We start from the raw sequence: 2,465 nt of genomic DNA on the forward strand, positions 1-2,465 counted from the left end.
TAAGTTGAGAAGGACCAGCACCACATCCTCTTGTACCACTGAAGATTTTATCTTCCAGAATCTGGCAGTAAGTTTTGGTTCATTTTTAGTTCATCTCGAGATTTTTAATAATTATGCACACCTGAATATAAGGCGTTTTTCACTTCCAGCCTTCATGAACAATAATATATAGATTATAAGTGATTAAATACATGATTAATAGTAGTTCTAATTATTGGTCAAATGTGCTTGGAAAAAAATGTCAGGTGAGCAAGCTAGTGAAACGTTGCACGCGCAAAAGAGAAGGTCTGCACACATCCAAAAACGTATTTTAAATGCAAAATTGATTTCCGTGCGCTCGAAAGACTTTTTTCTTTGCGAAACGAACATTTTCTCCACAAACTCAAACTCAGATGGGCTTACATTTCTGCCATAATTCTGCGCGCGAAAGATCATATTTTGAGCGCACAAAAGTGCATTTTGCACGCTCAAAAAATGATCTTTCGCGCGCAGAATTATGGCAGAAATGTAAGCCCATACGGGTTTAGGTTACTCTCGCGAGAGGACATTTTGAAAAGTGGCGCTTCCGCGTTCACCGATATTCAACATGAGCGGTGTCTCATTTAGAAGGCTGTGTCCTCCGGAGGTCGCATTCGAAGGCTGCATACCTCATCGAGGCTGTCTCATTTCAGAAAAGCAAGTAGGACACTCCGAATGCGACCTTCTTTCACAGGAATTCGGAGGATGCATGAGGTGTATCCTTCGCTGCTACAGATAACCCACAATTCTTTGCGTCGCTGTAAACAACCGTTGTTAATTTGAAAAATGCCGGCGCCGGCAGATGTAATGTACACACAAGCGCAGATGTGGTGTTTACAACTTACTTTAAATTGCCTCGGTAAAAACGGATAAACTTTGTTTTTAATATCCTCCTCCTTTTTTTCTCCAACAGATGTCTGCTGTACGTACGCTGCAGCTCCTCAAACATTGAACAAAATAAAGCTTTTTTTTTTTCAAATTACTTTCCAAATTTAGAAATAAATTTCCTTCATTTAAGTAGTGTGAGAGCGCAACGATGCTCTAAATGTGTTGGCATAGCAACATGATACTTCCTGTTTCCTTTTCCGCCTGTCCTACGAAGGCCAATCAGACAAGAGTAACTGGAGAGTCAGCGGGAGGCTCATGTGATTGGCTACAAGAAGAAGGTGGCCCCGCCCTCCCCCTCACGCTTGCAAAACTCAGTTAGTGAGAGAACAGTGCCAAAATTGTCAGCGCAGAGAAAAGATAGACGGAGCTGTACATATCGGTTTATTTCGGGAACTTTTTGCCCCACATGCACAACAAGTCATTTAGACATTTGCAACAGTTAGTTTTTTACACATACAGATTGGTTCTATGCAGTCAATCCGTTTCGCAGTTCTTTAAACTGTTGTTTTCTCTTGCAAATCACTGTTCACAGGCTTGCAGTGCTTTCGACCGTCTTTTGGCGAAAAAAAAACCGTGCCAAAAGTGTAAGCGCGGAAAAATGGAAGTCAGAAGCATGCAGATCATATTTATTTTGCGTTAGCATGAAGCTGCAGTTTCACAATACATGAATTACACTTACGAGTAACAGTAAAATGCTGCAAATCATTTTTTCTTGCGCTTGAAACGCGATTTACACCTTCACAAAGCTTCTCTTGCGCATGCAAATGTAATTTACGCTTACAGTCTTATGTACACTTCCACAAATATTACCCTGCGTATGCAAATCTCATTGACGTCATTCTACCTTCATAGTATCCTCCGGAGGGTGAAGCCTTCTAAATGAGACACAGCTATAGGAAGTTCAAAAGCGATTTTCCGCAGGTGTCCTCCTTGTACTGTGTTCCATTTGGATATCTGAAATTATTGGGTGTTTTGGTTTTGTAAACCTATCCAATATCACTCATTCACACCAGTAGTCTGGCATGTAATTTGTATTTGTGTTTTAGTAACATCAACATGACTGCAGACAGTGATCTGGAGATTGAAGAGGCTTTCCGGATAGCACAGAAAGCTCATAACAAGGCCAAACTTGTTGCCAGTTTGAAGAAACGATATAATAAGGTGCGGGAGATTTACATATAATGATACACTACCATTCATAATTTCTTGGGGTCAGTTTTTAAAAATACTAATATATTTAAGAAAGATACATTACATTGATTACATTTTTACAAAAATCTTCAATTAAATGTTTTTTTTTTAAACTTCTGTCCATCTAAGAATACTGATAGAATGCATCACAGTTTCCACAAAAAACAACAACTTTTTATTCAACATTGATAATAAGCAATGTTTTTTGAGCACCAAATAAGATTGATTTTGTAATAAAGCAGTTTTAACAGATTTATGTTTGTGCTCCCCATAATACTATCTATATAATTTTGTAATTCTTTAAGTACAAAAGCATTAGAAAAAAAATAGATTTCTGATTGATAAATTTATCCGATTAATATGAAAGT

The 2,465-nt window shown here is 38.2% G+C and overlaps 1 protein-coding gene across 1 annotated transcript in view; it reads left to right on the forward strand.

Moving 5' to 3' along the window:
• Nucleotides 1–1,962: 1,962 nt before the first annotated feature.
• Nucleotides 1,963–2,465, forward strand: part of LOC107569617 (condensin complex subunit 3-like) — a 12,563-nt gene continuing 12,060 nt past the window's right edge. The window contains exon 1 of the mRNA XM_016255735.1: nt 1,963–2,067. Coding sequence (XP_016111221.1) covers nt 1,963–2,067 — 105 coding nt within the window. The remainder of the gene's footprint in view (nt 2,068–2,465) is intronic.

Source organism: Sinocyclocheilus grahami, unplaced genomic scaffold (assembly GCF_001515645.1).
Source record: "Sinocyclocheilus grahami isolate Dianchi unplaced genomic scaffold, SAMN03320097.WGS_v1.1 scaffold1365.1, whole genome shotgun sequence".
Lineage (NCBI taxonomy): Eukaryota > Metazoa > Chordata > Actinopteri > Cypriniformes > Cyprinidae > Sinocyclocheilus > Sinocyclocheilus grahami.